General features: G+C 45.8%; 2 protein-coding genes and 2 non-coding genes across 6 annotated transcripts; 2 read left to right on the plus strand and 2 right to left on the minus strand.

Annotated features, from left to right (window-relative positions):
* Positions 1–2,112: 2,112 nt before the first annotated feature.
* Positions 2,113–4,635, plus strand: LOC119291266 (60S ribosomal protein L37a-1). Of its 2 annotated transcripts, XM_037570002.1 has the most exons (5): positions 2,113–2,240; positions 3,087–3,126; positions 3,222–3,310; positions 4,053–4,135; positions 4,230–4,635. In XM_037570002.1, exons 1-5 carry the CDS (start codon positions 2,238–2,240, stop codon positions 4,291–4,293), a joined length of 279 nt encoding a protein of 92 aa, XP_037425899.1. In that variant the 5' UTR covers positions 2,113–2,237; the 3' UTR covers positions 4,294–4,635. The 2 variants fall into 2 exon arrangements, with proteins under 2 accessions (XP_037425899.1, XP_037425897.1); XM_037570000.1 differs by lacking the exon at positions 2,113–2,240 and having other exon boundaries at positions 3,060–3,126.
* Positions 4,636–5,512: 877 nt separating this feature from the next.
* On the plus strand, positions 5,513–9,412 carry LOC119291255 (probable sodium/metabolite cotransporter BASS1, chloroplastic). Of its 2 annotated transcripts, none has more exons than XM_037569985.1 (8): positions 5,513–5,963; positions 6,122–6,210; positions 6,611–6,704; positions 6,782–6,815; positions 8,324–8,378; positions 8,450–8,533; positions 8,605–8,892; positions 9,110–9,412. In XM_037569985.1, exons 1-8 carry the CDS (start codon positions 5,561–5,563, stop codon positions 9,257–9,259), a joined length of 1,197 nt encoding a protein of 398 aa, XP_037425882.1. In that variant the 5' UTR covers positions 5,513–5,560; the 3' UTR covers positions 9,260–9,412. The 2 variants fall into 2 exon arrangements, with proteins under 2 accessions (XP_037425882.1, XP_037425890.1); XM_037569993.1 differs by having other exon boundaries at positions 5,623–5,963; positions 6,109–6,210.
* A 445-nt stretch (positions 9,413–9,857) lies between these two features.
* TRNAV-CAC lies at positions 9,858–9,931 on the minus strand. The gene has a single exon. It is a non-coding gene; the product is annotated as a tRNA-Val (tRNA).
* A 4,127-nt stretch (positions 9,932–14,058) lies between these two features.
* TRNAV-CAC lies at positions 14,059–14,132 on the minus strand. The gene has a single exon. It is a non-coding gene; the product is annotated as a tRNA-Val (tRNA).
* Between the last annotated feature and the right edge of the window lie 3,363 nt (positions 14,133–17,495).

Raw genomic sequence — 17,495 nt, forward strand, 5'->3', positions numbered from 1 at the left:
TCCCGTGACCAGACACTTGGTCACTTTGAGCTCATTATGATGATGCATTACCGAGTGGGCCCAGTGATACCTCTTCATCATACGGAGTGACAAATCCCAGTCTTGATCCGTGTCAACCCAACAGACACTTTCGGAGATACCCGCAGTATACCTTTATAGTCACCCAGTTACGTTGTGACGTTTGGTACACTCAAAGCACTCCTACGGTATCCGGGAGTTACACGATCTCATGGTCTAAGGAAAAGATACTTGACATTGGAAAACTCTAGCAAACGAACTATACGATCTTGTGCTATGTTTAGGATTGGGTCTTGTCCATCACATTATTCTCCTAATGATGTGATCTCGTTATCAATGACATCCAATGTCCATAGTCAGGAAACCATGACTATCTGTTGATCAACGAGCTAGTCAACTAGAGGCTTACTAGGGACATGTTGGTGTCTAAGTATTCACACATGTATTACGATTTCCGGATAACACAATTATAGCATGAATAAAAGACAATTATCATGAACAAGGAAATATAATAATAATCCTTTTTATTATTGCCTCTAGGGCATATTTCCAATAGCAGCTGCCACAACTTAGGCACGCCGGATGCAAACGGTGCTACGCAGCATAGCTCTCGCCCTGCCGCCGGCGACGGCGGCGGCCTCGGACGGCAGACCGCATCTCACCTTGTGTGAATTGTCTCTGAGCTCGAACCGAGGAGAACATAGGCAAGGGAGCAGCTGCCACAGTTTAGTCCCGGGATTGGATGCGCCGGATGCGGGCCTTGCTACCGCAACGCGTCCCTACTTGCCGCCGGCGTCGGCGAGGGCCCCGGACGGTGGTCTGCATCTCACGGTCTCACTTTGTGGCCTTGTGGGAAACGCCTCATGGAGCTGGAGCTGAGGCAGCTAGAAGAGTCCAGGAGATAAGTTAAGGGAAATAAGTACTCCCTTCGTCCGGGTGTATAAGTCATTCGCGTAGTTCTAGGTCATCAAAATGAGGAATTAAATATGTGTTATATGTCATGAAAAGTATACCACTAGATTTTCACACGGATGTAGTTTCTAAATATATATTTTTTGTCACATATAATACATATTTAGATAGTTAAATTATCGACCTAGAACTACGCGAATGACTTATACACCGGGACGGAGGTAGTAAAACAAAATAGCACTGTTTCAGTGATGGGGCTGATCAGAACACGTGTTGGTCGCCAGATGCCACACATGCATAAAAGAGGACATGCACGCCGCATTTACCGCATGAATTGGCTAAAATGGAACTGTGTGCTGATTGCCTCTAATTAAATAGATTTATGTGTTGGCTTATGAAAATTAGCTGGAAAGGGGCACGCATGCATTTATTTGGGCAATTTCGGATCTTCTTCCGTCCTTGCAATGTGGGGCAAGATATTTGGGGACACAATGCATACTTTTTTTATTAACTTTGTGTGCATGCCCTTTTTAATTAACTTTGTTTATTAATTATTCTGGCGCACTTTAATTAGGAATCTGATAATGTCCGTCGGGTACGAACAAATGACAAATCAAACATTTTTATGGCGAATTTAGTGACCCGAGGGTGATAATTTTAGTTAGCAAGCATGCTAACTTCATGTTTCAATTTATTTTTGACAGAGAATTGCCTTGTGTGTCTAACTTGCCATCCTTGTGTCAAGAATTGCTATCGAAAATGTTCGATGTGCCATGTGCTCATACCTGACATCAGGTACTTATCATTCATGTTAATTTATTCATGCATTGTGCTATCGAAAGTATGGTATAGAAATCATACCAAAAGTATTGTATCTATAGTATGGTTCTTAATTCATCGAGGCGTCTGCCTCCCTGCGGCATGATAGATGTTTTGATGAGCAGGTCAATTATTACTCCCGTTGCAACGCACGGGCATATGTCCTAGTAACAATAATAATTGAATTTTGGTGTTTCTTAACTCTCATGTGGCCCATAGTCTAGTTGGGCTACACCTCACTTTTTTTTAGTGGTTACACCTAGCTTTATGGGCTAAGTAGGATTGATAAGCCTTAGCCCAGCCCACCGGCGCAGCAACGAGGCCCATCCGTGTTCCCACACGTATAAGACCTAGCACGCCGCCTCCATTCCGAGACCTCTCGCCCGCGCCGCCGCCTCCATTCCGAGACCTCTCGCCCGCGCCGCCGCCTCCCTGCCCTCTTTGCCGCCGCCGCCCGTTGCCGCGGACGCCTCCTCCTCGCCGGCGAGATGGTACGCTCTCCCCTCACTGTTACCTATGGCGGCTCTGATCCGTGCTCCTCCGTATGCCGTGTTTCAGCCTTCGTGCCTGCCTGTGGGGTGTAGGAAGCATCTAGGTTTGCGATTGTCTGAGTGGCTTGCACACGGGGATCTATGAATAAGGATTCGAAATTACTAGTCTTTCTCGTGGTTTTGGTCTGCTTCGCTGAGAAATCATCCTTGAAGCCGTAGCATCTGTCAGATCTAGAGTAAACTTGCCGGCGGCTTTATTTTTCATCTGGTGTTGCTTGGTAAGATTTGCGGCTTGCCCAATTATACTGTATTATGAAGTGGTCAAAGAGGATGTTAAGGTGTTCCTATAGTTAGATTTTCCACTTCTGGGACCGGTTTTACTAATATGATATGCTCAGTGGTGGACTAATTGCCATAAAATGGAAGTATGAAACTTTGATGCTATCCTTGGTTTGTTATAGTTATCTATTAGCATGGATGCAACTCTTACCGTTTGCTCCAAGATTTACCACTAGAAATCTGAGCTTCAGCCTTCATTTTTCCAAAGCTCGATTGGTTAGCATGAGGCCTTGGGCAGCACTAGTTATTTCCTCACTGTTGTGTTCATTCTATGACATACATTGCTAATTTGCTATGATCTACATCGTGCTTGTCATACAACTGATAATATTATCCTGATGTTTTATGTATGACTGGTCATACATTGCTGTTGCCTGTATCAACTCCATATGTGAAATTTATAAATTATTTTCTGATGCTGCTTCTGTAGATAGTAAATCATTTTGCTGTTTTGCTATACTTGTGGAAAAATGTTTTAATTTCTTAATGTTTCTGATGTATGTGCAGACGAAGCGCACCAAGAAGGCTGGAATCGTTGGCAAATATGGTAAAAACATTGCGGCTGCCCAGATCATTGTTCAACAACCTCATGAATGTGTAACTATTGTACTTACGTGTCCTTGTTATTTCAATGTTGTGTAGGTACCAGGTACGGTGCCAGTCTTCGTAAGCAGATCAAGAAGATGGAGGTCTCCCAGCACTCCAAGTACTTCTGTGAGTTCTGTGGCAAGGTAAATCTTTCGATGGTTTTATTGATTACCTGCGTTGTGTTTAGAATGGTAAAGTGTCTGCTGGTGGTTCAACTGAGCATCTATGTTGTATGACAAGTGTTTTTGGCATTTGGCTAGATTGAAATTAGCACATATCTTTTTGTGAGTAAAAAAATGCAGCATAATTGTATAGGTTATGTGCTCTTGTTTTGCATGATGATGGTTTAGAGAATAACTACTTGGTTCTAATATGCTGAATTGCTGGTTGGCAAAACATAAAGAATTTATATTGTAGGCTGTTGTAACCCTTTGTATTGTCATGAGTTGTTTGAGTTTAATGCCTGCTGCGTCTTTTAACCACTGGCCTTCTAGATAGGGAACAATGAACAACGGCTTTTGATTGTTTTGTATGATGAACGTTTATAACTCTCAAATGATTTAGTTTAATATTACCCACTTGCTGATTGGCAGAATATGAAGAATTGTTATTGCAGGCTGTTGCAGTCCTTTCTATTGTCATTGGACATGCATATGGATTTTGTAACCCTGTTAAGTTTAATGCTTATTGCTTCTTTTAACACTTGTAGACCTCTAGATATGGAACAGCGCCCACCAGCTCTTTATTCTAGTCACTTTACACATTTCCAGCCCTATGGAAATGATGATAGCATCGATAACTCATAGATAGGTCAATAGTGATAACATGTTAGTCTCCTCGCTTGATTGAATGTTTCTTTTATCTTAACACGTTCTTGATTCACAGTTTGCCGTGAAGAGGAAAGCAGTCGGAATCTGGGGATGCAAGGACTGCGGGAAGGTTAAGGCCGGTGGTGCCTATACCATGAAGTACGTGCTGATGCCAATTACACACTGTACATTTCCAAATAGCTCATTGTCCTGCTCTACCATATGTGCTCATCTTGTTGTTCTGCATTTCCAGCACTGCCAGTGCGGTCACTGTCAGGAGCACGATCCGTCGCCTGAGGGAGCAGACTGAAGCTTGATCGCGGTCGATCTGACCAAGGAGCCTTTGGATTTTGTAGTTCAGACGAGACTCGTGCAACGCTATGTAGCCTAAATTGACAACATACAATGTTATTTATCGGCTTGTTGGGTTCTGAAAGTATCCGGCTACGCTAAAATGTGTATCTCGTTTATCGTGCTTAGTTGATTGTCTGAAGGTACTCTTTGTGTGTGTCGTTGGTTCTTGAATCTTGATGCTATTGTCATCTGTTATTAGAAGAACTAGCAGGGCAGCCTGTGCATCTGTGCGTCTATTTGCATATACTTTAGCTGTTGTTCATATAGACTGGAAATGTTTTGAACAGAAAATTTACTTGACTTGACTGACGGGATTGCACTCATGTATCTTTGCTTTATTGTTCATGTTAATTACGTAGCTTAATCACATTGCAATTTGCTTTTGCCATAATATTTTCTTAATGTCATGAAGTTCCTGGAGGGAAAGTTAGTGCTTGTCCAATCCTGCTGAAGTATACAAATTGTCTTCGTGTCATTAAATACCCTGGGCCATTACTCTTATATAAACTCCCAGATGTCACATTCGCATTGCTTCTGGGACTGTTATGAAGGTCATCGTTGCTTCTGATGCAATTGCCCAGTTTGGACAATTGCTTGTGTATCACTAATTTAGCTGATCAAGAGATACTTTGCTGGTGGGGATAAGGTTAGGAGAAAGATCTTTGATTTTTAAATATAAGCCCCATGACCCAGACTTGTTTATCTGCTGGCGTTTCGCCCTTTTTGGAAAGGAGTATCATGAGCTACTAAAGCAGTTAAATTAGGTTACCCGGCTAAATTAGGAGGACTAGTGGGTTGGCCCTACATATATATTCTTGCAAATGAACACATTGTTACTCATGTTCATGTTCCTACTGTTTGGAAATGAACTGTTCCTCCTACTTGATCATGTTTGATTTCATATGTATATTCACATGTATTTTTAGTTCTAGTTCGCATGTTCAAATTTCATAGAGTATAATCTCATCAATATACCACAACTAATTACTGCAGCACACACGGGTATCGTTTACTTTCATAGTACTATATGCTCTATTTCAAAATATTTGTCGTGGTTTTAGTTCGACAAATATTTGAGAAACGGAGGGAGTAGCAAGTAGCCTGCCCTCGTGGAACCGGAGAAAAATAACTCAACGGCTCCACTTCCCAACTCCCACCGTGCTGATTCGGTCATCGTCCTGGTCAGACTACACTACTCCCCACCACCCCACTCCACTCCACACCGCCACCATGGCTCTCCTCCGGCGGCCACCGCTCGCCCCCAGTCCCACCGCCGCCGCATCCCTCCCCCACCACCGCCTCCACCTCGCCACCCCACACATACACCTCACCAGACCCCCTCCCTCCTCTCCCCGCCTCCGCATCAGCGCGGCCCCCTCGCTCCGCCCCCTCCGCGGCATTCCATCGAGCCGGTGCCATGCGGCGACAGGAGATCCGGCGCCGGCGCTCTCTCAGGCGCCCTCCGCCGGCGGAGGCGGCGCGCGGGCCGCGCTGGTGCGCGTCGGGGAGGCGCTGTCGCTCGGGTTCCCGCTGTGGGTCGCGTCGGCCTGCGCGCTCGCGCTGTGGCGGCCGGCGAGCTTCCTCTGGGTCACCCCCACCGCCCAGATGGTCGGCTTGTCCTTCACCATGCTCGGTTCGTGCCCTCCGTCCATTGCTCCCTCCCCTGCTTCTCTATTCCTTCCTCCTCTTTTGCCTGTACATCTCAGTTGAGATGCAGTAATTCAGACGTTCAGAGATGTCTCGATGGCTGAATTTTTATGATTGAAACATGGTTGTAGTCCCTTTGTGCAGGAATGGGGATGACGTTGACGCTTGATGACCTGAGAACCGCGCTGTTGATGCCCAAGGAGTTAGCTGCTGGGTTTCTACTTCAGTACACTGTTAGTTCTGCAACTTCTTCAGTGTTTCTTTTGATGTCGCAATAAACCCTGTAGCCATACTTTCACTTTTCCATGTCTTTTCTATTGCAAATCTCATAGGAATATTTTTTATGCAAGGGCCAAGGAACACGTACCCTAGATATTCAACAAGGTTTTCATTTCCAATTTTTTTTATCCAGCTCAAATGTTGTCCATTTAGATGAACCATAAAAGTTTCTTATCTGAAATGTTGGACTGGATGGCGCGTCGCATGTAAACTTCATGATCCCTCAGAATGGAAAAAGAAAAGAAAGCCTCCATGAGTCATCTCCATTATACCTGTGGTTTTGTTATTTTAGTGTTTGCGGTTTACGACTATTCTATTTGCACCAAAAATCCAAAGTGGGTGATTTATGTACAGGTGATGCCACTGTCCGGATATCTCATCAGCAAGCTATTGAACCTGCCATCCCATTATGCTGCTGGACTGATTTTGGTTTCCTGTTGCCCTGGAGGTACGCTTGCATTTTCCCTTTCTTTATTAATTATATATTGTCAGCTGGTTAAACTGAAAGGGAGCTACTCTCTGCAGGCACAGCAAGCAACATTGTTACCTACTTAGCAAGGTAAGGACGAGAGAATGTAAAACCTGCATATAGTCACGATCGTACTGGAACAAAGTTCTGGGCCTCTAACTGAAACTAATTTGTTCCGAGTCTGTTAATATAGTTTTATATATAGGGATTCCTGAGAGTTATTTCTTCTCAAGATTGTTGAATAACCAAATTTTCAAGCTGGCCTGTCTAGTGTTGTCTGCTAGCAGAAGTTGGTTACGTGTGACTAAAATCATTAATCCCTTTTTGGTAAGGAATCGCTGAAGTCTACTAGTAATGTTGTAGTCGGCTTCGACTACAGCACTGTTACTTAAGAAATGTAGCGTGTGAAGAGTTGAGGATTAGACAGCACTGAAGGGTACTCCCTCCGTCCGAAAAAGCTTGTCCCTCTAGATACATCCATTTGAGGGACAAGCTTTTTTGGACGGAGGGAGTAGAAGTGAAGCACGGGTAGGGAACATATGAGGTTACACGCTGTTCCTTTTATAGAGCCTGAGTCAACCTACTTCTACTTGAGAACCAGCCAACATAAACCTTACTAGGACTCCTCTAGCTTGTGTGATATAACCTACTTACTCCTTGATCTGCTGGCTGAGCTGGCTTCCTTCTGGAGTGCTAAACAAAATTCAATTCAAGCTTTTCATCAATATTTCATCTCCAACTCGGACTGCTACCAGCCTGCTACTTGACAAGTAACCGACTCAGCTACCAGATGTCTGTTCATCTGCCAAATCAGCATGCCTTCGTCTCTGCGCTCTTATAGTGCTTTCCCCAATAGGAGTCCACACCAGTTAACAAGCCTTTCCCACCTATAGTGGGCCAACCGACTAGGACCATTAAGCAGTTTGCCGAAATGAAACACAACCACTTTTGTCTCTGCGATCTTATATTTCTGACTAAATTTACAAATAGATTTATTACAATGTAGTTTTTTATAAGGACTACACATTAAGGTGGAATCAGGGTCAGGTTCCATATGGCCAGATGCTTGTACTTGGTTTTATCTTTGATATCTTTAGAGCTTAAAAAGCAATTACTGGCCAGTAATGAATGATCAAGTGACCCATTCGGTGCATCACAATATTGTTATCGTTGATTAATCCCTAGCATCCTAATAATATGGTTGAACTGAATACTTAGTGATGCAGAAGCATCACAAGAACAAATTGTTTTCTCATTGACTAATAATTTTTATAGTACTTCCTTCCTTCACAAATATAAGATGTTTTGAATATTTCAATATGGACTACATACGGACTGAAATGAGTGAACAAACACACTAAAACATGTCTATATGCATCCGATTCAGAAAAAAGTTAAACGTCATATATTTGTAAACGGAGGGAGTACTAAATATCTCCAATACTTCAGTGGAGATCACTGTCTGTTATGAAAGTGGATCTGAAACTTTATACATTGCTACGTATATGTACAAAAATGGAAGAGAAAACAATTTTAAACATCTATTTTTCATTAGCGCCAAAATATAGTGTAGACTAATTTGTATCCTTGTGTTCCAGGGCAAATGTTGCTCTTTCGGTGCTGATGACAGCAGCAAGCACTTTTGCTGCAGCGGTAATGACTCACTTACATCAATTACTATATTCTGGCAGAGTCGAATAACCTTTATTTTCCTGATAATGCAGTTCATGACTCCTCTTTTGACATCCAAACTGGCTGGGCAATACGTCGCAGTAGACCCTATGGGACTGTTCGTGTCGACGTCTCAGGTGCTGACAGTTTCTGTATTATAACTTTAAGTCCCCCTAGTTCTGGCTAAGGTTGATATATCTGAATGCAGGTTGTCCTAGCGCCTGTTCTTTTGGGTGCTCTGCTTAATCAGTACATGGGCCGTTTGGTTGAGTCGGTTTCTCCCGTGATGCCGTTCATTGCTGTAGCAACAGTAGCTGTTCTTTGTGGCAATGCGATCGCACAGAATGCTTCGGCCATCCTGGCATCTGGCCTACAAGTGGTACTGTCGGTCATCTTCTTGCATGGATCCGGCTTCTTCTTTGGCTATGTTCTTTCAAGGGTGCTTGGCATCGATATCGCTTCATCACGAACAATCTCGATCGAGGTTGGCATGCAGGTAATTTCTATTGTGCGCTTTTTCAGCAGATTTTTACAATGGACTTAAGTGTTGCCCAGATATCTCCCATTACATTTTCATCAATGCAACCAAGGAAGCACATAACCGATGCTGCGCTCTTTCTCCCATTGCACACCGCAGTTTCATTATGTATAATATTAGTTATCTCTAGAGAAGTTTTGGTGTGTGTATCATACTGAATTTCTTGTGGATGCAGAACTCGGTGCTGGGTGTGGTTCTCGCGGGCAAGCACTTCGGCAGCCCTCTCACGGCGGTTCCATGCGCGGTTTCGAGCATCTGCCACTCTGTCTATGGTAGCCTGTTGGCCGGGGTCTGGAGGTCCATGCCCCCGAATGACAAGCAGTGAGCATGACGGATGAGACAGATAGATACTTTAGTGGTTGCAGTAACTTGAGTTATGAGTTATTCGGAGCTATTTGTGCTTGTGGGAGAAATATTTTACCATGAAAACCAAGTCAGCAACGTGCCTGCCCCTTATTCATTTCTTTGCCAGCTTTCACTTCCCAAATGACCATTGGTTTCTACCTCTACTGTTTTATCCCTTGCATAAGTTGCCAACACATCTGCACGCTCAAGTAAACCAAACAACAATGAACTCCTTGTCTTCAGCGATCAGAGCACGGAGCTCAGCTACAACAATATGTCCACCAGTACCATGGCCTTGATCTTGGGAATCACCGTACCGACTGGAGAACGATTAACCGTTGGGGAGTTAACTCTCTGAATAACGGACAAGCAATCCAAGACCGATGATCGCGAGCGAGATCGGTGGCCGATGACGTTTTCCCTTCCACATTGTGCTCTCATGGGCATGTTGGTCTGAAGGTGTTACGCTCAGTATATTTTGGTAAGATAATAAATGAAAACATGTGAAGGAAAAAAGTTGAGTTGCGAATGACCTTTTTGTGCAACGTATCTGTAAAAGTAAACAAAAAAAAGTTGCATGTCTAAGCCCAGGTTCGAACTGGGGACCTTTAGTGTGTGAGACTAACGTGATAACCAACTACACCACCCAGACATCGTGGTTTATGCAGTGGAAATTTTTTATTTATCCAAGACAGAATCAGTCCCCGTTATCTGTTCTTCGTCGAAGCGCCACCAGCCTACAAGGTACTATTTCATCTGATTGTAGTTTATCAGTCGCGTGTTTCCTTCAGTGGAAACGACGAGAAGAGGTATAAACACAACACAGTGTATAGTTAGTTTCCTCCAAAACATGCTGCGTCCCCTCCGTCACGCAGCAGCCCGGCGGTGCCGACGATGCCGCCAGGAGCCGCCTCAGCTTCTCTTTCGCGGAACAGAACCAGCCGGAGAGCATCATCGACCCGGCCGCCTCAGTCGTGACGGCCGGCAGCAGCAGCACTGCGCCGTCATCGTGTTTTTTGGAACACAAGCTGGTAATCGACGGTGCCAGAAGAAAAGAAACATCATTCCATTCGGGATTTGCTACTTGGAGCGTGGTTTAGGTAAAATGAGATGCACATCCTTCAGAGTTGGAACACGGCGGGCGACAACTCTCTTGCGCATCATACTAAACACGAGCGAGAAACTTAAGCACGAGAGAAGAGAGGAAAGTAAAATTCAGATATGTTGAATTAATTTGGAAAGGCTTATGCATCATATTAATGCTATGAACTCCATATACCAAGCATCATGTTGAAACCACAATGAGTACTTACAATAGCTTAGCATTAGAACATTGCACGCAATATCCCATTAATGTTACAATCAGTATAACGGAACAGAAAAATCACATCTAATCCCATAAAAGATTACATTTGCCAAGTGCAATGTCTGAACTGATAGCAGCATATGATTATTGACGAAAAAGGGTTTTTCCCCGCTTTATATATAAAGCAACCATCACCGAACAAACCAATACAAACACACACCCCACACTATACCTGGCCAAAACTCAGGCCGGCCCGGCCCGGGCTTCAGGCCGGGCCTAGCCAAGCCCGAGTCAAAAAACACAGGCCCGAGCCCGGCCCGGCCCGGCCATCAGGCCTGGTTTTTAGGCCCGAGCCCGGCCCAAAGCCGCCGGGCCTCGGGCCGGGCCTCTTTAGCAAATTGCAAAAACTACGGGACCGGGCCCGGCCCGGCCCGGCCTTCGGGCTCAAAATCTAGGCCCGAGCCCGGCCTGGGAGCAGCGTCAGGCCGGGCCGGGTCAGGATTTTTCGGGCCGAGCCGGGCTTCCCATGGCCAGGACTACCCCACACCAACACAACACACACACCCAAGGCTAGATACAAGGACGTTGAAAACAACAACACCACCCGAAACTACTGCAAGCAAACACCGAATGAAACAGTAAGCACTACCATGAAGTCGTCAGGGCCCTCAACCGTGGATGAGTCACCGCGGTGAGGAGAAGCCGTGGATGACGAACAATGAGCTCCAAGGCGATGCCTTCAGGAAGGGAACGACACCGAGGCGCTGCCACCACCCAATCCAAGGATTAGGCTTTCCCCCGGAGCAGCACGGCGACAAGTGAGATACGGCGACGACGCCTTCAAGAATGGGACGATGCTAGAACGCCGCAGGCGGCGGCCTGACAAGTCAGAGCGGGTTTTCACCTAGGCCAACAGTCACGTCACCAAATTGGGGTACGGACTACCGCACCACCGCCATTGAACGACACACCCCGACCACCATGCCGCCCACACGGCCATGGTGACCGGACAGCGCCTGAGCCGCGTTCTCCGCCCACGAGCACCCCGGCTACCACCATCAGGGCCGCCGCCCAAGCATCTGAGCCCAACCCTCGTCTACGGATACATCCGACCAAAAAGGGGCAGAAGACCCCCCCCTTCCATCCCAAAGTGGACACCTTGGCAGGGTTGGTGGCCTTGGCGGCCAGATCCGGGCCATGGGAACTCTGGCAGCCACACAATGCAGTCGCCAGATGCAACGAAGGGGCACCCCTGCCCCCTTCCCGAAGTCCCCTGCCACCTTCGGCAAGCCGACTTCGATCTTTGGATTTCTGCAACGGCAGAGCGGCGGGAAGGGATGCGGGGGCGGCGCCGGTTTAGTTGATTGGCGGACGGCGGCGAGGTGGGAGGAGTAGATAATACAGGGGCGGGGGTGCGGCGGTCGCGGATTTGAAGGCGACAACTGTGATTCGGGCGGCGATGGGGAGGGGGTGGTTTTACGGAGGCCGCACAAACACTCTATATTTGCAGCACTTGGAGTCCTTTTTCTGGGCTACCCAATTTTTTTCACAAAAAAATATGATAGGGCAGTTGTTAGATCAGTCTTTGCCCCCCAAGTGCCCTAAAAACTGCTATGCCCTATTACCGAAAAAGGCTTTCGCCCCGCTTTATAGATAAAGCACACCGCCACAAAACACACAACCCCAACAGGTTCAGACACACACACCCAAGTAGCACAACAAAGTCATAAGGTACTGCTGAGGGCATAGCTCAACAAGCCCAAAGAAACAGAAAAGGAAACCGGGCGAGGCCGGGCGAGAGACCCACGCAGGGGACTAGTCAGGCTCCGGCGGAGGGGGCGGCGGCGGCGGCGACAGGCGGACGGCCATCGAGCGGAGGTCGGCGATGAAGGCGGAGATGGCGTCGCGCTCCAGGAGACGGCTAAGCGGCCGCCAAAGCTGCAGGAAACCCGAGAATTTGTAGAGAGCGTCAGTAGCACGACGAAGCGGAGTGCGCTCAATCACAAGCTTATTACGAACAGTCCAAAGAGTCCAGGCTAGGGTCCCAACCTCCAGCCACCTAATGTGGCGGGAGGACGGGGGGGACGCTTGGAGTTCAGCAAAAAGGTCGGGAAGTTGGTGTGAGTCCAATTTCCGCCGACAAGCTCGCGAAAACAGCTCCAGAGGAACTGGGCAGAGGTGCAAGCGAAGAAGATGTGGTTAGAGTCCTCGGGGACGGCACAGAGGGGACAGAGACCAGAACCCGGGCCATTACGCTTGCGGACCTCCACACCGGAGGGGATCCGTCCCCGGATCCACTGCCACATGAAGATACGGATCTTCAGAGGGAGGCGGACGGACCAAACCATTGAGAGGGGGGGAGGGGCGGCGGAGGGGGCAATGGCCGCATAGAGCGATTTGGTAGAGAACTGGCCAGACGGCTCCAAATGCCATCGAACACGGTCTTGGACGCCGTCAACCAGCGGCTCATGAAGAGCGACGCACTCAAGAAGCTCACGCCAGGCGGCGGATTCCGCAGGCCCAAATGGCCGACGGAAAGCGAGGCGCCCTAAGTCAAATAGGGCCCTATCAACAGAGATCATGGGGTCGACAGAGATAGCAAAGAGAATGGGGAAGCGAGCCGCAAAGGGGGCGTCACCGGCCCAACGGTCATACCAGAATAACGTCGAGCTATGCCCTATTTAAGGGCTGTTATTGGAGATGCTCTAATATGAATTCATAAAAACCAAATCTCTTTCGTTATACTTATTCACCAAGACGGAGGTAGTACTTAAGTTTACATAAAGCAACTCAACACACCTGCGTAAAATAGAATAATGAACACTTTAGGTGCTCGTATTCTTATGGCATGCGCCACTTGGTCATATATTGTTGGTTTCATTTATTTCTAGCCCGTGGAACAGATTTTGAGATGACTATGGGCAAATCCGCAGTTAATGGTAGCTTGGCACTTTAAGGAATTGAAGGTGATACTTGAATTAACTGTATGGAGATAATCATGCAACAAAAATAATAGTTAGTCTCCATACAGTATTGCCTAATCAGCGTTCATCAAATGAATAATCATGCAACAAAAATAATAATTACATGATGCATGTTGTGTTTCGGTTAGGCTTTTGGGTGGCTGAGACTTGGTTTTAAAAGCATTCACGAGAAGTTGTGAGCATACTACATGTGAATTTGGTTAGTGAAAGATAATGTGTTTATCCTCCAAAGATAACGTAAATTTAGACGAAACCAATAACCTTGCTGGCCAACTGTGAGTAGTCCTATAAGTTCACTTTCCACATTATGCACATGGGCAAGTTGTTGTTGTTACTCCATATATTTGCGTTGACATAAAGACATATGAAAGTTTTTTTTTTGACGGGATATGAAAGAAAATTTGACAGTGAGCCATGAGGAGATAGCTCTTGCAAACGAACTTTTTGCGCAACGTATCTAAGAGTCAAAAGAAAAGCAAAAGAGATGTATGTCTAAGCCCAGGTTTGAACTGGGGACCTTTAGTGTGTGAGACTAACGTGATAACCAACTACACCACCCAGACATGTTAATACACATTGTCGAGCTCATTTATATATCTGGTGCAAGCACTCAGACGATCTGTATTGATTATTAGCCTGTTAATTGCGTGTTTTGCTTCAGTGTAGTTCCCTCCAGAGAAAACAAATTTTGGCAAGGTGACCATGTTACAGGACATTTGCAAAAAAAAAAAACATGGCACAGGAAATTGACTTCAGTGTCATTGAGGTCGGTTGGCCTCACGAACGACGAAAATAATCTCTATTATTAAAGGACAATCGAACGTCGTGATGGTTCGTCCTCATTCAACCTGCCCGCGCTAAAAGGGATCCAAGGGAACAACGCACGTTCGAGGACAGGAAAAAAACGAAACAACTCGCACGATCTCCAACTCCTTCCCCGACCTTCCGGTTTGTCTCTCCAGATATCTCTCCCCCAAACACAACCCATGCACATCCACGCCCCATCTCCCACGACCACCCAGCCCCTCCATGTCCATCGATCGCGGCACTCTCCGGCGACCGCTCGACACCTCCTCTTCCGTGAACATGCCTCTCTCTACGCTCATCTATTAGGTGCGCCCGACCCATTGACCTTTCGCCATGGCCGCCTCCGCGCGCACGACCGCTGCCGCAGCGGGCGTTCTCCATGTCGTGTCATGAGCTCTGAAGAGTCCGGCGGTGCCGTCACTCGGCCTCTCTCGCCGCGATCCACGAGGTCATGGCACTCAGCATGCCCTCACCCCTCGGCTCCGCCTGCGGGTGGTCGTCGACGCCATCGCCAGCTGCTGCTTTGAGGCCGGAGTTGTGGCTGCCACCAAGGAGGCCATCTCGATGCGGATGCTGCAGGACGTGCCTGCACTACCCTGCCACCCCTACATTTCTGGACCAGTACATCTGCTCCGTCGTGAACACATGCTTCGTGTCATACAGGCCGCCGCACAGGGTGAGCTCCTGCAGCGGTTTAGGTATATATGTGCATCGCACAAGGGCAACTACAGTTTCTTGCAAGTTAAAGTAAACTGGATGGACTAATCTTCAGTTTCTCCACCAAGATATATTTTACTTCAACAAGAAAAAGTGCAGAAAAATCATATAGTGTTATTTTCTTGATGCGTTAAACATGCACAATCAATTTGGTCTGATGAGTCTATGTCAATTGAACTACCACTCGAATTATAGCAATTCCAAGCTTTTTTCTACAGCTGCAATTTGCTGACACAGTTGAGTTCTCTGGAAGTTTTGCGGCACACATAATTGATTTTGCCAATGTTAATCCCATTGTGCCTGTGATAACAAAGGTGAATTGTGTTTTCAAGTTCGTAGTACTGTTACTACTGTCAGACAACTAAAGTAGATGTTATGCATACTGACTGGGGTGTGGACTCTATTTTTTAAGGACAAAACTCAAGTGAGATTTTGCTTCCATGGGTCTTCCTTCCTTTTACAATTATTTCGTCAAATCTTTACTGACAATTTGTTATTTCTCTTTGTGTGCGCATTGCCCTTAGCATCCATTTGACAAGTTAAAATTAACTGGTTGGCCTCATTAGGGTTATATCAGAGATTCTGCGGAAAAAGAAGTCAGCTTGTCATCTACTTACTGTCTCTACCTATGCTGATTGGGTGTTGACTTCTCACACATATCCCAACTACTTCTTCATTTTTTTCCCATCACTCATCAGACCCGAGATGTATATACACTGGTAAGCATTATTTACATGTACGACTAAGACATAAATATCACATCCTATTGTCTTGGTTAACAGCTTGTTTTTCAAAATGCAATTTCCAGCATGTCATTAGCCAAATTAGAAGTATATAAGGAGACTGTAAAAATGGTAATCTGATACGTTCATCACACTTTAAAATCAACAGAAAATTGAACAAATGCATTTGCATTTATAATCTGTTACCAAACAATGAGGTTCTCATATTGATGTGTTTTAATTTTATTTACGTCCAACTCAGGCTTCAACCGATCACTGATCTACTGATGTCCTTAAGCGACGTTTTTGAGCTATCTGGTAGCACGTACTGATCATTTCATCACTTTGTGGTGATGCAGGATGCACATCAGTGCCGCAAAACCCATGGTCACAATCATGTCTTTCACAGCCGGTGTGGTGTGCCTAAGGTTAAGCCACCACCAATGGAGGTGACATTTTTTTTGTGGAGGTCGATGGCGGTGGCACAAACGGCGAGCAGCTGGTAAAGTAAGGAAGGTCGTCATGAAGGTTGGTGTGCAAAAGTGCTTTGATTGCTTCTAGCACTAGGATGCAGATGCAGATGGTAGTGAATTATATATAACTTACAAGATTTTTTATAAAGATATTCATAGTAGCATTTTAGGAAATATGTAAACATACCTTCATTGTGTGCTCTATCGACATGTGAGCGAGTCAAATATAACTATAAGAGATTGCGTGCCTTGTAACTATAGTGAACAGTTAAAAAATTCTAGAAGAAATGAGGATTTTTTTTACCTAAGGTTGTCGTGCATTGCACTTGCAAGCTTACTAGATGAGAAGTTGAGATTGTTGATTTTGCTGCTTGAAAGAGCTGAGTTCCAATAATGGATGGATTTGTTTCATGGTAAGAGTTATTTGTTTTAATGCGGATGGGCTGTTCTTTATCACCAAATTTCATGCTATTTGTTGCAGGCATTCCACTTGCTTTCCAATCATATTTGCACCACAACAATGTCACACTTATCAATGCAACATAGTGCTAGGCCTTGATTTAGTTGTTTTTATTTCAGATTTTAGTATGGAGCGACTAGGCCTTGATTCAGTTATTTTTGTTTCATATTTTAATAGCTGAGCAATGGTGTGATTTTTTTAAAAAAATAAGGATAACCCCGCACCTCTACATCAGGACGATGCATGCAGTCATATATTATTAAAAGTGCATAATCCAGCAGCCGAATACTGTCGACCTTGAAATAAATTGGAAAACAAACCCTGAGGCCGTATACCTCGCGACAGTACCTTCCCCAGATAACTACTAATCCCTATGATACAAGACACAATATAAACAAAAATACACAACTCCTAGGCTACGCCTTCAAGAAGGAATCACTGCACGTGCGCCGATGATGGTGAGTCCACCACAAGGTTGAACTACGGATTCTCATCCCCAAATCCAAACTTCAATCCACCACCCCCAGCAAGGACACGACATAGCACGCGACGACATATTCCGATCAAAGATCTTGTGTTCCACCGGAGTGCATAAACTTGTTGCTGAAGCTGTCTATGCCATCTGCCCTTATCCGTCTACCGACACCTCGATAGACGGATACCTCTCGAGGAGACAACGGAAGACAAAGACGTCCCATACCGCCTGCCTGGCGCTGTCCCTCGACGGCGGAGGGGAAGGAGGGATGT

Source organism: Triticum dicoccoides, chromosome 1A, assembly GCF_002162155.2.
Source record: "Triticum dicoccoides isolate Atlit2015 ecotype Zavitan chromosome 1A, WEW_v2.0, whole genome shotgun sequence".
NCBI lineage: Eukaryota > Viridiplantae > Streptophyta > Magnoliopsida > Poales > Poaceae > Triticum > Triticum dicoccoides.